The sequence below is a fragment of the Microcaecilia unicolor genome, chromosome 5 (genome assembly GCF_901765095.1).
Source record: "Microcaecilia unicolor chromosome 5, aMicUni1.1, whole genome shotgun sequence".
Lineage (NCBI taxonomy): Eukaryota > Metazoa > Chordata > Amphibia > Gymnophiona > Siphonopidae > Microcaecilia > Microcaecilia unicolor.
The window spans coordinates 46,263,576-46,281,430 of NC_044035.1; the positions used below are offsets into that span (position 1 = coordinate 46,263,576).

The 17,855-nt window shown below is 46.9% G+C and overlaps 1 protein-coding gene across 1 annotated transcript in view; it reads left to right on the forward strand.

The window, feature by feature from the left end:
• Positions 1-3,116, forward strand: part of DPCD (deleted in primary ciliary dyskinesia homolog (mouse)) — a 45,134-nt gene extending 42,018 nt beyond the window's left edge. Inside the window, exon 5 of the mRNA XM_030204734.1 lies at positions 2,878-3,116. Coding sequence (XP_030060594.1) covers positions 2,878-2,982 — 105 coding nt within the window. The 3' untranslated portion in view covers positions 2,983-3,116. The remainder of the gene's footprint in view (positions 1-2,877) is intronic.
• Positions 3,117-17,855: the final 14,739 nt, after the last annotated feature.

Consider the following 17,855-nt stretch of genomic DNA (forward strand, 5'->3'; position numbering starts at 1 on the left):
ATAAAAATATATATTTACAGTTTGTTGTCTTTGGTTTCTGCTTTCCTCATCTTCTTTTCACCGTCTTCCTTCCATCCAGCATCTGTCTTCGCTCTCTCTCTGCTCTCCAGTGTCTGCCCTCTCTAATGTTCCTTCCATCCACATCTGCCCTCTATTTCTGCTCCTTCCATCCACCATCTGCCCCAGTCTGCCATCTCTCTCTCCCCCTTCCATCCACCATCTGCCCTCTCTCTCTCCTTTCCCTCTAGCATTTGCCCTCTATCTCTGCCCCCTTCCATCCACTTTCTGCTCTTTCACTCCCTTCTATCCACTGTCTGCCCTTTCTCTCTGCTCCTTCGATTCACCATTTGCCCTCTCTCTTTCCCCCTCCCATCCATTCAGGGTCTGCCCTCCCTCTCACTCCCCATTCCATCCAGGATCTATCCCCCCTCTCTCACTGCCCCCTCTTTTCGGCTCCCAGTTCCCACCTGCGGCTGCCCCTAGTTCCAGATCCATTGATTCTCCCATCCACCCCTGCCCCAGGCATGACCCCATTCTCCCTCCTGCTCACTTTTCAGACCCCAGTTCCAGCTCCATGCCCCTTCTCCCATCTGTCTCCCACCCAGTCCCTTCTGCCCATCCGAGTCCCCCTCACCCCATCTGTCTCCCACCCAGTCCCTTCTGCTATCCAAGTGCCCCGCACCCTCACCCCATCATCTGTCTCCCACCCAGTCCCTTCTGCCCATCCGAGTCCCCCTCACCCCATCTGTCTCCCACCTAGTCCCTTCTGCTATCCAAGTGCCCCCCACCCTCACCCCATCTGTCTCCCACCCAGTCCCTTCTGCCCATCCGAGTCCCCCTCACCCCATCTGGCTCCCACCCAGTCCCTTCTGCTATCCAAGTGCCCCCCACTCTCACCCCATCTGTCTCCCACCCAGTCCCTTCTGCCCATCCGAGTCCCCCTCACCCCATCTGGCTCCCACCCAGTCCCTTCTGCCCATCCGAGTCCCCCTCACCCCATCTGGCTCCCACCCAGTCCCTTCTGCTATCCAAGTGCCCCCCCCCCTCACCCCATCTGTCTCCCACCCAGTCCCTTCTGCCCATCCGAGTCCCCCTCACCCCATCTGGCTCCCACCCAGTCCCTTCTGCTATCCAAGTGCCCCCCACCCTCACCCCATCTGTCTCCCACCCAGTCCCTTCTGCCCATCCGAGTCCCCCTCACCCCATCTGTCTCCCACCCAGTCCCTTCTGCTATCGGAGTCCTCCCCCACCTTCACGGTCACCCCATCTGTCCCCCACCCTCACCCTGCCTCGTCTTCTCCCTGCCACCCGTTTTTAAAAAGAAATTGCCGACGCGCTAGCGAGCGCAGCACCTCGTGTGGAAGTAAAAGAAGCGAATCCGATCATCTCATTGGGCCTTCCTTCACTGTCCCGCCCTAGAGGAAATAGGAAGTTGCGTCAGAGGAGGGCGGGACAGTGAGGGAAGGCCCAATGAGATGATCGGATCCACTTCCTTTACTTCCACACGAGGTGCTGCGCTCGCTATCGCGTCGGCAAATAAATTTAAAGGGCTGGTGCGGGGGGGGGTGCCAGGATGAAGACAGCGGGAGCGGCGGCACCCCCCTTTCTGGTGACACCCGGGGCGACCAAAAGATTTAAAGGCCTCGGCGGGGCGAGGGTAAGCTCCGCGGCGGCGCCCTCCAGAGGTGGGCGCCCCCCTGCGGCGCTTACCTCGCTTACCGCATCGGCACGGCCCTGATCCTAAGAGTGCAGAAGTCTCTCTTTCTTTCTTTTCTTTTTAAAGCTCCTTAAGGGCTTCTTTTACAAAGCCACGTGGCAAATGAGAGGAAGCCCCAAGGAATTAAATGGGCTTCTCATTTGCTGCGCAGGAATCACTAGCGTAGCTTTGTAAAAGAAGACTTAAGTGATTTCTGTTCATTTAGGGAAGGCACTTCAATAAGTACAATTTTGAGACAGACTTTGAAGAATTCCTCCAGAACTTTCTTGCCAGGAATAAAATGCACTTAGCATGTATTTCAACTGATTCTCCCCCATTGCAGCAGTTTGTTTAAGGGGGGAGGTGACAAGAATACACAGTGAGTTTTTCTTCACTCCCCAGCTCAATCCGTTTCCATACAGCTGGCCCTCTACTACTGTACTCCCAACCTCACTCAGATGTAGTCCTTTCTGTCTTTACTCCCCTAAATTTCACCTGTTTGTTTTTTTTAGGCCAAAAAAATCAAGTTACCTCATTCATATTATCAGTGAAATTTCAAGAGAGTGCCATGAATAAGAGTTTCTTGTAAATTCTAAAGGGTCCTTTTACTAAGCTTCAGTAAAAGTGGCCTTAATACTTCCTTAAGTGGTTTTTTTCCTACACACTAAGGCAATTTTTACTGCAGCCGGAAAATGACTGATTTTCCATTAGCGTGTGGCCATTGGAAAAGAAAAACAAGAGTATTTGTAGGAGGTAAGAGCGCATACAGTAATCCTGTGTTAACCAGTTAGTGTGCAGTAATGTAGCTGTGCTGAGTAGCGCTGGCACACCTACTCTCTGCCCCCTCCAACAAAAAACAGAAATAATTATTAGCACCTAGATTAGCATGTGCTGATTTAGAACTTACCACAGGATGTCCGAACATGTCCTGCGGGAAGCCATTTTAAGGTGTAGTAAGTGTGTGCTAGCGCTTACCGCAGTTTAATAAAAGGGTCCCTAAGTAAATAACAGCAAAGAAAATAACTTGACAAATTTTAAAATGCATACTGTTCCTTTCATTGATATGTGTATCCACTGATGTGACTGCAATATTATTTTGAGCCCATGAATAAAAGCAGTACAGTTGTTCTGTGGTTCTTGTGTACTGTGGGATTACTGATCCTTCTGTTTTATGCACACAGTATCATAAGCCAAAGGAGATTCTGGCTCTGGAAGAGGAGTTACAGAAGGAGTTAAAGAAGCTGAAGGCCTCGAAGGATGGGGATGTAGAATGCAACACTCAATAATTGCCTTCTGAACAAGAGAAGTTGTTATCAGTAATTCTCATGAGGTTTTCCAAGCAAATATTATGTTTTCTATTTATTTAGACAATTCTGTTTGTGCACAATGAAAAAACTAATAAATATAAGCTTTTTTTTGTGCGTGCAGTTTAATTCATTCTTTTATGGATTGGGCTGTCTAAAAACAGTGATCCTCAGCTCAGTCCTCAGGATACCCTTAATTATTAATTCATGCACTGCCTTTATTGGACCCTAAACACAAGACTGAGAAAATTAAACATACTCTAGGTGGTTTGTATTAAAGGTTTTATTTTATAGAGTTCAAAATCAACCAAAATTTATCTTGCTTGGTTGCTGTAAGACTCTTTGAGGGCCTTTGCAGATACATGCTATGTAAATTAAATAGATTTTGCAGAGTAGTTCTTAAGCAACCTGCTGGAACCTTTGCAGGTAAGTGTACAGTTATGCGTGTAAGTTCTACTATTCTAGACATTTACTTGTACAAGGGGCATGAGGCTCCTAGATTATAGAATTGCTCTTAAAGAACCAGAGTCTATATAAGGTGCTCAAAATTGTGAGCACAGTTTGTTAATGAGCCAATTAGTGCTAATGAGCGCTAATAACTAATCAGTAGTGTTGCTTGGCAAAAATTTGGTTTACATGCGCATCTTGCAAAGCGCTATCCTATAACAATGCATGCAGCGGTGTGCTGGAGCCAGCTCACGAGAGCCAGTTGTTAGTTTTTTGGAAATTTTGTGATCTGGTTGTTGAACCAGGTTGGCTGGGGCACAGCAATCCTCCTAGGGTCCCATCTATGCAGTCTCCATGGGCCTTAGGGTCCCAGCTTCCCCCCCCCCCCCCCAACCTTGGTGGCCAGTCAAGTGCCTATGTTTTGGGCACTACTGGCTGCCTTCCCGCTCCCTGCACCGCTGCCCTTCAATGTTGCAGGCTGCCAGCAGCGTCGGTGAGGTAAGCACACTGCCTTTGGCGGCCTGGAAGCTCTCCCTCTTCTACAATTTCATGTCAGCAGGACACTGTAACTGAGGAAGAGCTTCCATGGCCTTCGAAGGCAGTGTGCTTACCCCACTGATGCTGCCGGAAGCCCGGAAAATTGAAGGAGGGCAGCGGTGCAAGGAGCAGGAAGGGAAGCGAATAGGAGAGAGCTGACCAAGGAGGTTAGTAGATTGAGAACAGGAAACGGCATGACGGCTGAAGCCCATGAGGTTAGTCTCCCTTTCCCTCACCAAGCAGCTTTCATCATCACCCAAAACCAAGCAAGCAAACCTATGAGCTGCTGTATCCATATTGTCATTTTTTATTTGCGGTAGCATTTTCATTTGATTTCACTTATATTTTCAAATATGCTGACTTGTGCAGCATAAGGATGTACACAGATGAAGTATTGGTTTCATTGGTTATAGTAGTAATTAGTTCTAAATTGTAAATTATTGGGGCTGGTTATAGGGACTCCCTGTATTCATGCAGAGATGTTTTCACCAAAACAGACATAATATTATGATAATCAGGTGCTTAACAATCAGACTTACTATATATAAATACAAATAAAAAAAGAACATTAATTAGATTGAGACCTGGGAACATTTAACATTGTTTGTTTTTTCCCGTGCCTACATCAAAAGAAAAAGATGGCATGTCACATATCCCTAAAGGTAGCCCTGTTAGGTGTACTTTCAAATTTGGAATTATCAACAGTGGGATTAAAATACTGAAGCTTTATATCACTCCAAAAATAGACCAAGAATAAATTGGTAAATATACAGTGATTTACTTAAAAGATGCACAATACTGAGTATAAAATGCAATCTAGTTCTACCTACATTAGGAATTTATATAAAATGTTTATTATAAGAGATCATGTAAACAGCAATGAATCAGACAATTGGATCAAGGTCTTTTGCCATATACAATCCAGAGCTTCTTTAAAAAAAAAAAAAAGAAAGCCATATTTTAGCAAGAAAATGATTATACTGTAAGATTTTAATTGCATTATATTACACAAAATAATGCAAATTAATATGACAGCATGAATATAAAGTGAACTCATACTTTTATTTTTTCAAGTCATTGTTAAGAGTCAAGCCAAGTTAGACCAAGAAGGTCAGTTGATCCCAGTATCTTGTTTCTAGTGCTGGCCGTCCAAGTCAGAAATATCCAGAAGATCCCCAAAACTGATCCGTTTCTTATAGCTCATTCCAGGCGTAAGGCAAGGCTCTCCCAAGTTTACCTAGCTATTAAATTTGTATGGGCTTTTCCTCCAAGGGCTTGTCCAAACCTTTTGAAACCTGCTATGATAGCCACCTTGACCCATACTTTGGCTACAGATTCCACACCTTATGATCTGCATGAAACAAACTTTGGTTTGTTTTCAGTCTACTAGTCATTAGTTTCATGGAGTGTCCCCTTACTTTTGTGGTATTTGAAAGTTAAACAACCATTTCCTTGTTAATGGTTCTATTCTACTCATGATTGTACAAATTTCTATCTTATAGCCCTTCTCCCCCATCTTTTCCTCAAGCTGGACAACAAAACCTTTTTTTTTTTTAGCAAATCATTTCTGTCACCCTTCTCTAGAAAAGATTCAATTGCACTGTATTCTTTTTAGAGGTGTGTACAGTACTGGTCATCTCAATACTCAAGGTTTGGTGACCCAGGGACCTATACAAAGGAATAATGATATTATCAGTTTTGTTCTCCATCTCTTTCCCAAATATATTCTATTTGCTTTTTCAGCAGCTGTGGCACACTGGGAAGAAAATGTAAACATATTGTCCATAATAACTTCAAGATCTTTTACTTGGGGGGTGACTCCTAATTCAGAACCCAGAAGTTTTAACTGTAGTTGATATTATTGTGTGTTTCATTTTGCACTTGTTCATGTTAAATTTCTTTTTCCAATTAGATGCCCAGTCTCCTAGTCTCACAAAAATCCTTCTGCAAATCCTTGCAATCCTCTACTGTGTCATCCACAAATTTATCACCTCACTCATCACCAGATTGTTTATTAATATGTTAAACAGCACAGGTCCCAGAACAGCCTCGAAAAGATTAATGAGCTTTGCTCTTATTTGGTTACCCTGTTGACTTGTTCTTCATAACATGCTCAAATGTATAGAATCCCTATGGCTGACACCTGCCTTTTCCTTCATTAGTGAATAATTTCTTTTAAATCTCCCCCTTTATTCTTACCCCTTTAATCAGTTACATGTGTGATAAAATAGTATCTTCTGCAGTTAGAACATCACATCTTGTATCAGCCCTGTGTGAAGGGCGATGCAAATAATTCTTTGTTAACTCAAAGCTAATCTGGTCACCACCAGTGGCCTGTGTTCCAGCACTGCTAGGGCTGACGGAGAAGCCAGGTTCTTTCCATGGAAGTAGCATGCTATCTGTTGGATGGTCCATTCACTGTATTTTTAGCAAATGTATTCTAATGCTTCTAAGATCCATGTTACATAAGTATTGCCATACTGGAACAGATTGAAGGTCCATCAAGCTCGGCATCCTGTTTCCAACAGTGGCTAATCCAGGTCACAAGTTCCTGGCAAGATCCTAAAACAGTACAATACATTTTGTGCTGCTTATTCTAGAAATAAGCAGTGGATTTTCCCCAAGTTCATTTTAATAATGGTTTATGGACCTTTCCTTCAGGAACCCATCCAACCCTTTTTTAAATCCACTAAGCTAACCGCTTTTACTACATTCTCTAGCTTCGAATTCCAGAGTTTAATTACACGTTGAGTGAAGAAATATTTTCTCCAAGTTGTTTTAAATTTACCACTTTGTAGCTTCAGTGCATGCCCCCAAGTCCTAGTATTATTGGAAAGAGTAAACCAGCAATTCATGTCTACCCGTTCCACTCCACTCATTGTTTTATAGACCTCTATCATATCTCCCCATAGCCTTCTTTTCGCCAAGCTGAAGAGCCCTAGCCACTTTAGCCTTTCCTCATAGGGAAGTCCTCTCATACCTTTTATCATTTTCGTCGCCCTTCTCTGTACGTTTTTTAATTCCACTCTATGTTATGGATGTGGTTTTTGTTACAACCAATTCAACACATCTAAAAGCATCAATTATTGCAACTTTCAAACCAGTTAGCAGACTGCATCTCCTTCAGTTATGCCCATGCAGGCCTAAACCTAGAGAGGGCCATGTCAAAGTTCACAACAACCAAGGCATGGCAGTGTTGGTAGCTCACTTGAGGTTGTCTTCCATGGAGATATGCAATGCTGTAACATAGACTTTGGTCCATATAATTACAAGTCATTAATATTAGGAAAGGAATTCCAGATGAGACAATAAGTTTGGTCAAATCTGTGCTACAGAATTTCATTGTTTAGAATTCAATAAGGGTCCATTTTTATGATTTCCAGGCTGCCTTTAAAAAGAAAGCCCTGTGCCCTACAAAAATGTGTTTGTTCTCTGGCAGTGTTCCCCCACCCCCCCCCCCCTCCCCTCTTTCTTGTTAAAGGTAACTTATAGCTATGAATTTCTGCTTGTGAGGATTTGTTATCTTGCTTGTTCCCAGAGAAAGCGAATGCTACATACCTGTAGAAGGTATTCTCCGAGGACAGCAGGCTGATAGTTCTCACTGATGGGTGACGTCCACGGCAGCCCCTCCAATCGGAATCTTCACTAGCAAAAGCCTTTGCTAGCCCTCGCGCGCCGATGCACATGCGCGGCCGTCTTCCCGCCCGAACCGGCTCGTGCCGGCCAGTCTCATATGTAGCAAGACAAAGAGAAGGGAAGACACAACTCCAAAGGGGAGGCGGGCGGGTTTGTGAGAACAATCAGCCTGCTGTCCTCGGAGAATACCTTCTACAGGTATGTAGCATTCGCTTTCTCCGAGGACAAGCAGGCTGCTTGTTCTCACTGATGGGGTATCCCTAGCCCCCAGGCTCACTCAAAACAACAACCATGGTCAATTGGGCCTCGCAACGGCGAGGACATAACTGAGATTGACCTAAAGAATTTACCAACTAACTGAGAGTGCAGCCTGGAACAGAACAAACATGGGCCTAGGGGGGTGGAGTTGGATTCTAAACCCCGAACAGATTCTGAAGCACTGACTGCCCGAACCGACTGTCGCGTCGGGTATCCTGCTGCAGGCAGTATTGAGATGTGAATGTGTGGACAGATGACCACGTCGCAGCTTTGCAAATCTCTTCAATAGTGGCTGACTTCAAGTGGGCTACCGACGCTGCCATGGCTCTAACATTATGAGCCGTGACATGACCCTCAAGAGCCAGCCCAGCCTGGGCGTAAGTGAAGGAAATGCAATCTGCTAGCCAATTGGATATGGTGCGTTTTCCTACAGCCACTCCCCTCCTGTTGGGATCAAAAGAAACAAACAATTGGGCGGACTGTCTGTTGGGCTGTGTCCGCTCCAGATAGAAGGCCAATGCTCTTTTGCAGTCCAATGTGTGCAGCTGACGTTCAGCAGGGCAGGAATGAGGACGGGGAAAGAATGTTGGCAAGACAATTGACTGGTTCAGATGGAACTCCGACACAACCTTTGGCAAGAACTTAGGGTGAGTGCGGAGGACTACTCTGTTATGATGAAATTTGGTGTAAGGGGCCTGGGCTACCAGGGCCTGAAGCTCACTGACTCTATGAGCTGAAGTAACTGCCACCAAGAAAATGACCTTCCAGGTCAAGTACTTCAGATGGCAGGAATCCAGTGGCTAAAAAGGAGGTTTCATCAGCTGGGTGAGAACGACATTGAGATCCCATGACACTGTAGGAGGCTTGACAGGGGGCTTTGACAAAAGCAAACCTCTCATGAAGCGAACAACTAAAGGCTGTCCTGAGATCGGCTTACCTTCCACACGGTAATGGTATGCACTGATTGCACTAAGGTGAACCCTTACAGAGTTGGTCTTGAGACCGGACTCAGACAAGTGCAGAAGGTATTCAAGCAGGGTCTGTGTAGGACAAGAGCGAGGATCTAGGGCCTTGCTGTCACACCAAACGGCAAACCTCCTCCATAAAAAGAAGTAACTCCTCTTAGTGGAATCTTTCCTGGAAGCAAGCAAGATGCGGGAGACACCCTCTGACAGACCCAAAGAGGCAAAGTCTACGCTCTCAACATCCAGGCCGTGAGAGCCAGGGACCGGAGGTTGGGATGCAGAAGCGCCCCTTCGTCCTGCGTGATGAGGGTCGGAAAACACTCCAATCTCCACGGTTCTTCGGAGGACAACTCCAGAAGAAGAGGGAACCAGATCTGATGCGGCCAAAAAGGAGCAATCAGAATCATGGTGCCTCGGTCTTGCTTGAGTTTCAACAAAGTCTTCCCCACCAGAGGTATGGGAGGATAAGCATACAACAGACCCTCCCCCCAGTCCAGGAGGAAGGCATCCAATGCCAGTCTGCCGTGGGCCTGAAGCCTGGAACAGAACTGAGGGACTTTGTGGTTGGCTCGAGATGCGAAGAGATCTACCAAGGGGGTGCCCCACACCTGGAAGATCTGCCGCACTACCCGGGAACTGAGCGACCACTCGTGAGGTTGCATAATCCTGCTCAACCTGTCGGCCAGACTGTTGTTTACGCCTGCCAGATATGTGGCTTGGAGCACCATGCCGTGACGGCGAGCCCAGAGCCACATGCTGACGGCTTCCTGACACAGGGGGCGAGATCCGGTGCCCCCATGCTTGTTGACGTAGTACATGGCAACCTGGTTGTCTGTCTGAATTTGGATAATTTGGTGGGACAGCCGATCTCTGAAAGCCTTCAGAGCGTTCCAGATCGCTCGTAACTCCAGAAGATTGATCTGCAGATCGCGTTCCTGGAGGGACCAGCTTCCTTGGGTGTGAAGCCCATCGACATGAGCTCCCCATCCCAGGAGAGACGCATCCGTGGTCAGCACTTTTTGTGGCTGAGGAATTTGGAAGGGACGTCCCAGAGTCAAATTGGACCAAATCGTCCACCAATACAGGGATTTGAGAAAACTCGTGGACAGGTGGATCACGTCTTCTAGACCCCCAGCAGCCTGAAACCACTGGGAAGCTAGGGTCCATTGAGCAGATCTCATGTGAAGGCGGGCCATGGGAGTCACATGAACTGTGGAGGCCATGTGGCCCAGCAACCTCAACATCTGCCGAGCTGTGATCTGCTGGGACGCTCGCACCCGCGAGACAAGGGACAAGTTGTTGGCTCTCACCTCTGGGAGATAGGCGCGAGCCGTCCGAGAATCCAGCAGAGCTCCTATGAATTCGAGTTTCTGCACTGGGAGAAGATGGGACTTTGGGTAATTTATCACAAACCCCAGTAGCTCCAGGAGGCGAATAGTCATCTGCATGGACTACAGGGCTCCTGCCTCGGATGTGTTCTTCACCAGCCAATCTTCGAGATATGGGAACACGTGTACCCCCAGTCTGCGAAGTGCCGCTGCTACTACAGCCAAGCACTTGGTGAACACTCTGGGCGCAGAGGTGAGCCCAAAGGGTAGCACACAGTACTGGAAGTGACGTGTGCCCAACTGAAATCGCAGATACTGTCTGTGAGCTGGCAGTATCGGGATGTGCGTGTAGGCGTCCTTCAAGTCCAGAGAGCATAGCCAATCGTTTTCCTGAATCATGGGGAGAAGGGTGCCCAGGGAAAGCATCCTGAACTTTTCTTTGACCAGATATTTGTTCAGGGCCCTTAGGTCTAGGATGGGACGCATCCCCCCTGTTTTCTTTTCCACAAGGAAGTACCTGGAATAGAATCCCAGCCCTTCTTGCCCGGATAGCACGGGCTCGACCGCATTGGCGCTGAGAAGGGCGGAGAGTTCCTCTGCAAGTACCTGCTTGTGCTGGAAGCTGTAAGACTGAGCTCCCGGAGGACAATTTGGAGGTTTTGAGGCCAAATTGAGAGTGTATCCTTGCCGGACTATTTGGAGAACCCACTGGTTGGAGGTTATGAGAGGCCACCTTTGGTGAAAAGCTTTCAACCTCCCTCCGACTGGTAGGTCGCCCGGCACTGACACTTGGATGTCGGCTATGCTCTGCTGGAGCCAGTCAAAAGCCCGTCCCTTGCTTTTGCTGGGGAGCCGCGGGGCCTTGCTGAGTCGCACGCTGCTGACGAGAGCGAGTGCGCTGGGGCTTAGCCTGGGCCGCAGGCTGTCGAGAAGGAGGATTGTACCTACGCTTGCCAGAAGAGTAGGGAACAGTCTTCCTTCCCCCGAAAAATCTTCTACCTGTAGAGGTAGAGGCTGAAGGCTGCCGGCGGGAGAACTTGTCGAATGCGGTGTCCCGCTGGTGGAGCTGCTCTACCACCTGTTCGACCTTTTCTCCAAAAATATTATCCGCACGGCAAGGCGAGTCCGCAATCCGCTGCTGGATTCTATTCTCCAGGTCGGTGGCACGCAGCCATGAGAGTCTGCGCATCACCACACCTTGAGCAGCGGCCCTGGACGCAACATCAAAGGTGTCATACACCCCTCTGGCCAGGAATTTTCTGCACGCCTTCAGCTGCCTGACCACCTCCTGAAAAGGCCTGGCTTGCTCAGGGGGGAGCTTGTCCACCAAGCCCGCCAACTGCCGCACATTGTTCCGCATATGTATGCTCGTGTAGAGCTGGTAGGACTGAATCTTGGCCACGAGCATAGAAGAATGGTAGGCCTTCCTCCCAAAGGAGTCCAAGGTCCTAGAGTCCTTGCCCGGGGGCGCCGAAGCATGTTCTCTAGAACTCTTGGCCTTCTTTAGGGCCAAATCCACAACTCCAGAGTCATGAGGCAACTGGGTGCGCATCAGCTCTGGGTCCCCATGGATCCGGTACTGGGACTCGATCTTCTTGGGAATGTGGGGATTAGTTAAAGACTTGGTCTAGTTCGCCAGCAATGTCTTTTTGAGGACATGATGTATGGGTACTGTGGACGCTTCCTTAGGTGGAGAAGGATAGTCCAGGAGCTCAAACATTTCAGCCCTGGGCTCATCCTCCATAACCACCGGGAAGGGGATGGCCGTAGACATCTCCCGGACAAAGGAAGCGAAAGACAGGCTCCCAGGAGGAGAAAGCTGCCTTTCAGGAGAGGGAGTGGGATCGGAAGGAAGACCCTCAGACTCCTCGTCAGAGAAATATCTGATGTCTCCTTCGTCTTCCCACGAGGCCTCACCATCGGTGTCAGACACAAGTTCACGGACCTGTGTCTGCAACCGTGCCCGGCTCGACTCCGTGGAACCACGGCCACGGTGGGAGCATCGAGAGGTAGACTCCCTCGCCCGCACCGGCGAAGCTCCCTCCGCCGACGTAGTCGGGGAGCCTTCCTGGGAGGCTACCGCAGTCGGTACCGCAAGCGGCACCGATGTCGGAGACCTCACCCCGGACAATGGGCCAGCCGGCGCCTCGCTCGACGGTACCGGTGGCGCAAGCACCCCCGGTACCGGAGGGGAAGGGCACAACAGCTCCCCCAGGATCTCTGGGAGAACGGCCCGGAGGCTCTCGTGCAGAGCGGCTGTAAAAGACATGGAAGCCGATGCAGGAGTCGATGTCAGAACCTGTTCCGGGCGTGGAGGCTGTTCTGGGCTGTCCAAAGGGGAGCGCATCGACACCTCATGAACAGAGGGCGAGCGGTCCTCTCGGTGCCGATGCTTACTGGGTGCCGACTCCCTCGGCGACCCAGAGCTCTCGGTGCCGACACGGGAAGGGGACCGGTGACGATGCTTCTTCGATTTTTTGGAGCGAAGCACGTCACCGGAGCTTCCCGGCACCGACGAGGAGGACGTAGAATCCAGCTGTCTCTTCCTTGGGGCCGAGGCAGAAGAGGGTCGGTCTCAGGGGGGCTGTACCGCAGGAGCCCTCAGGGTAGGGGGAGACCCACCCGAAGGCTCACCGCCACCAGCAGGGGAATGGACAGCCCTCACCTGCACTCCAGACGAAGCACCACCGTCCGACAACATCAGCAGAAGTGGAGGTCTCGATGCCACCGACACCGACGCAGCCTTCCGATGACGCCCCGATGCACTCGATGCAATCGGGGGCGAGGATGAAGGTCCAGGCGCCGACGACGTCGATGCAGGCGATACTCCCGGTGCCGATGCCGACGAAGAGCCCGAGAACAAAATGTTCCACTGGGCTAACCTCGCTACCTGAGTCCGCTTTTGTAAAAGGGAACACAGACTACAGGCCTGAGGGCGGTGCCCAGCCCCCAGACACTGAAGACACGACGCGTGCCTGTCAGTGAGCGAGATTACCCGGGCGCACTGGGTGCACTTCTTGAAGCCGCTGGAAGACTTCGATGTCATGGGCGGAAAAATCGCGCCGGCGAGATCAAAACTCGAAATGGCGAAAATGGCACCACAAAAATAGAGAGAAGAAAAACTTCGACCGAGGCCTAAATAGGGCCTACCCCGACGACGAAAGAAAACTTACCGGGGCAAAAAACTCGAAGTATGGGGAGGGAGAAAACCAAGAGGCCTCCTCCCGACACCCTTTTTTTTTTTTAGAGAACAAAGTCGAAAAACGACGCACGAGGTCAACTTTTTGGGGCGCGAACAGCGAAACACGACCGTACCGAGCGCGGACAAAAGAAGACTGGCCGGCACGAGCCGGTTCGGGCGGGAAGACGGCAGCGCATGCGCATCGGCGCGCGAGGGCTAGCAAAGGCTTTTGCTAGTGAAGATTCCGATTGGAGGGGCTGCCGTGGACGTCACCCATCAGTGAGAACAAGCAGCCTGCTTGTCCTCGGAGAAAGTGAAATTACATTTATATCACAGGTATTATACATTAAATAGCCGGACAGAAGTCCTCATAATACTCACTCATTTCTCCTTGGAGAGGTATTGAACTAATAAGTTAAATACTGGCCCCATGCAACAGTGACATTTGAAAAGTGCTTCACATAAGCAAAGTTATCAAAAGCACTCTGCAAGTTTTTAGAAGAAAATCCTTCCTGCCCAGTGCCAAGAGAAGCATTTCAAAATATAGCTATGAAAGGGGAAGTACTACTATTTTAATATGCCAGATGTTTATTGGGGGTTTTCTAGAAGTAGGGTGATCCTGGATTCTCTTGGGGGTTTTCTAGAAGTAGGGTGATCCCCGGATTATCTACAGGACAGACTGTTCCAGCCATATTGGAGTTAGGCTTTATGAACTGGGAGAGTGTTTCTAACATTAGTGGGTGATCATCTGGCGTCTAGTGATCATTGTGGTATGGTTCAATATTAAGACAGATTTGGAGAAGGTTCATCCAAATGTGAAGGTTCAAGACTTAAAAAAAAAAAAAACCCTAACTTTGTTGAGATAGGGGAATATCTCAAGGTGTTACTAGCTGGATAGGAACATCTTGGAAACTGGGTATTCTCTTTTCAACATTTTATTGGTGAGATCATTCTAACACCTATACTGAAGTCTACAAATTTAGGGGCCCTTTTACAAAGGCACGGTAGTCTCTATTTGCGTGCCAAACTGAGACTACCACCAGGCTAGCGTGCCCCCTGGCTGTAATTTCAGATTTGGCATGCGCCCATACCACAGGACAAATTATTTTTAAATTTCATATCGTGCATGGCATTTCTGGCATTAATCGGCAGTTGGCGTGCACTGACCAGTCACCACGTGTGTAGCAAGTGAGCCCTTACTGCTGGATCAATGGGTGGTGTTAAGGGCTCAGGCCGTAAATAGGCCTGCGCTGGTTTCAATTTTACCGCTGGCTCTTTTCCTGACCACTGAAAAAAAGCCCTTTTCCCCAAAACACACACCTATATTACCACAGGCCCCTTTTTACTGCTGCTTAGTAAAAGGACCCTTTAGATCTTCCTTTGCCAGCTAGTTATTGGCCAGTTGTCAGCACTCCATTATTTACTAAATTAGTGGAATCTGCAGTTGTAGAACAACGTTCAAGTTATTTAGATACTCTTCAAGTATTGCTTCCATCTCAATTTGGATTGAGAGCATTAAATAGCATGGAGACCTTGTATTAACATTGGTAGCTAAAGGCATTACTCTCTACTGGTTTCCAGGTCATGTTGCTTCAATTTGATCTGTCAGCAGCATTTGATGTGGTGGCTCATACATTATTGCTATACTTGAAGCGATTGGCATTACAGGACTGGTACTGAACTGGTTTACAAAATTTTTAGTCCATCAAAGTTATGTGGTCAAGATGAAAGGGATTTATTAAATGCTTGGCAACCTTCCTGCAGAATACTGCCAGGGGTCTCCATTATCGCCAGTTCTCTTTAATGTATTTATGAGTTCTCTTGACTCTCTTCTTTTGCTTACTGATGTTCATCTATTTGTATGCAGTTGACATTTGAACCACACTCTGTGTAAAGTAACTAAGGGCCCCTTTTGCAAAGAGGCAGTAAACTCAACGCGAGCTTACCACTCGCCAAAAAGGAATTAACACTGGGCTACCACAGCAGCCCAATGGTAGTTTCTACCCCTAGCGTGCCGTCATATCAGGTGATACAAAAATATTTTTGTAGCATCGGTGTGTACAAGTTAGCACAGGAGCCCTTACTGCCTCAGCCAATCACTTCAAGTATAGCAATAATGTATGAGCCACCATATCAAATGCTAACCCTTCATTTATAGTTATCCACCCTTAATGGGTGGCGGTAAGGGCTCCCCCCAAAATGGTTGCATGGCAAGTGCTTTATTTGCCGCATGGCCATTTCCTGCAGAAAAGAAAGACCTACCTTTTACTCAGCTGCGGTAAAAAGGGGCCTCAGAATGCATCAAAAACACGCACCGATGCCAGCACAGGCCCCGTTTTACCGCAGCTTGGTAAAAGGGGCCCTAAATGTATAGAGAAGCTTAAAGCTTGGGCACTAGCTTCTATGCTAAAGTTAAAGACAAGTAAAACCAAAATTCTTTGGTTTACTTACCAAGCTGATTGTGTACCAGAATCAATTTGAATTGGGCAAAACGAGAAACTGATAGTTGAGAAGTCTTCCAGACTATCGGGAGTAATTTTGGATTTGTGCTTATCTTTTGAGGTTCAGATTAATAGTCTGTTTAGGAATGTTTTCTTGAAATTGTGACATCTACGAATCATTTGATCTTATGTTCATGAGTACCATTTTAGGTTACTGGTTCAGAGTTATTTTGGCCCAATTGGACTATTGTAACGTGTTATATCAGTGAAATTGAGGAATCATTTACAACTCTTACAGAATACAGCAGTGGAGGAGTAGCCTAGTGGTTAGTGCAGTGGACTTTGATCCTGGGGAACTGGGTTTGATTCCCACTGCAGCTCCTTGTGACCTTGGGCAAGTCACTTAACTCTCCATTGCCCCAGGTACAAAAAAAAGCTTAGATTGTGAGCCCTCTAAGGACAGAAAAAGTACCTGCATATAATGTGTACAGCGCTGTGTATATCTAGTAGCACTATAGAAATGATTAGTAGTAGCTCGTATGAATTTTAGAATGAATAAGTTTGATCACATGTCTTCACTGCTGAGGAAGCTACATTTGCTTCTGCTGCAGGCACAAATATTTTTAAAATCCTGCTGTTATTATTTTAAAGATTTGGTATGGCCTATCGTTATTGCAGGTTGCTCGTTTGGTTTCCTATTCATCTAGACAGATTTCTATACGGTCATTACATTAGATGGACCTAAGTGGTCTTTCATTTAAGGGAGTAACATTTTAAAAAGTTCTGCAGAATTCTTTTTCATACCAAGTTGTCCAATTTTGGAATAATTTACCGTCCAGTCTGAAGAACCAACCTTCTTATATGCTATTTCGGAAGGGTTTGAAAACTTTTCTTTTTAAGGAATATGTGAATCTAGCTGTTTAAATAGACACTATTTTGTATTTTATTTTTAAAAATGTTTAGTAAGTGTCTGTGATATAAGGTATTTTCAAATTGTAAAAACCTTATTATATTACACTTTGGACCTTTACAGGGAATAAGCGGCTTGGAAGTGTCAATTTAGATTAAATTAGAACATCTGGGAAAAGTAAAAAGCAGTGGGCAATACTAAAATGAGCTATTTTAAGAGCAACATATTTTTACTTACGTTCCTTACAAAAAGGTAAGAGAAAAAGGCGGCCACATTGGTTCTCAAAAGTAGTAGCTGAACAGGTAAAGAAAAACAGGTTAGCCTTCATAAACTACAAGAGATCGCAGAATGAGGAAGATAGGCAACAATATCTTGAAAAGCTAAAAGAGAAGCTGGTAAAATAGAAAGCAATACAAGGAAAAAAAACCATTATGGTAAAATAGGACAAGACATTTTTTTTAGATATGTTAGTGATAGGAACTGCAAAAGGGTTACTGTGAGACTCAAGGATGAAGGGGAAGAATATGTAGAAGATGATAAGGATAAGGTAAAATTGCTTAACAAATATTTCTGATCTATGTTCACAGATGAAGGGAAGGCGTAAGAACTGTAGAAAACCAATACAAATAGGAATGGGGTAGAACCTTTGTGATTTCTAGAGAACTGTGTTTGTGAACAGCTAGCAAAACTAAAAGTGGACAAAATGTTGGGGCCTGATGGAATACATCTGAGGGTACTTAGGGAAGTTCTGGTGGCTCCACTGTCTGACTGGGACCAATTCTCCAGAAGTTTGTGTTTGTGAGAAGATAGCTAGACTAAAATAGACAAAATGATGGGGCCTGATGGGATATATCCATGGGTACTCAAGTAAGGTTCTAGCAGTTCTGGTATCTGACATTTTCAATGCTTATTTAGAGTCCGAAGTGGTCCCCAGAGGACTAGAGAAGGGCGTATATTGTACCTCTCCACAAAAAGCAGAAGGATGAGACTGGAAACTAGAGGCTGGGTAGTCTGACCTCTGTGGAAAATAAATAATGGAAATACTTCTAAAATAGAGAATAGTGAGATTTTTGGAATCCAATGGATTGTAGGACCTGAAACAGCATGGCTTTACTAGAGGTAGGTCTTTTCAGACAAATCTAATTTCTTTTA